Genomic DNA, 330 nt, shown 5'->3' on the forward strand with positions numbered 1-330 from the left:
CTACGGCCGGTACCGCTTCCAAATCCCGGCCCAGCGCCTCCTCAACCCCAACACCAACCTCTACTTCGCGGACTTCTACTGCATGTACACCGCCTACCACTACGTCGTGCTGGTCCTGGCGCCCAAGGGCTCCTCCGGGGATCTCTTCTGCCGGGAGCGCCTTCCCCAGCTGGACATTTCCTCCAACAAGTTCCTGACGTGCTGCGTGGAGGAGGGCGAGCTGGTGTACCGCCACGCCCAGGACAGCATCCGGGAGGTCATTTACCCGGAGCCGGTGGACCTGAGCCTCGGCGTGCTGGGGGAGATCAGCGGCCACCAGCTCATGAGCCT

At 64.5% G+C, this 330-nt stretch overlaps 1 protein-coding gene across 1 annotated transcript in view; it reads left to right on the top strand.

The window, feature by feature from the left end:
- PHYHIP (phytanoyl-CoA 2-hydroxylase interacting protein) overlaps positions 1-330 on the top strand; it is a 5135-nt gene that overhangs the window by 2719 nt on the left and 2086 nt on the right. The window contains exon 6 of the mRNA XM_008633044.2: positions 2-326. Coding sequence (XP_008631266.2) covers positions 2-326 — 325 coding nt within the window. The remainder of the gene's footprint in view (position 1; positions 327-330) is intronic.

The sequence above is a fragment of the Corvus brachyrhynchos genome, unplaced genomic scaffold (assembly GCF_000691975.1).
Source record: "Corvus brachyrhynchos isolate BGI_N302 unplaced genomic scaffold, ASM69197v1 scaffold150, whole genome shotgun sequence".
Classification (NCBI taxonomy): Eukaryota; Metazoa; Chordata; class Aves; order Passeriformes; family Corvidae; genus Corvus; species Corvus brachyrhynchos.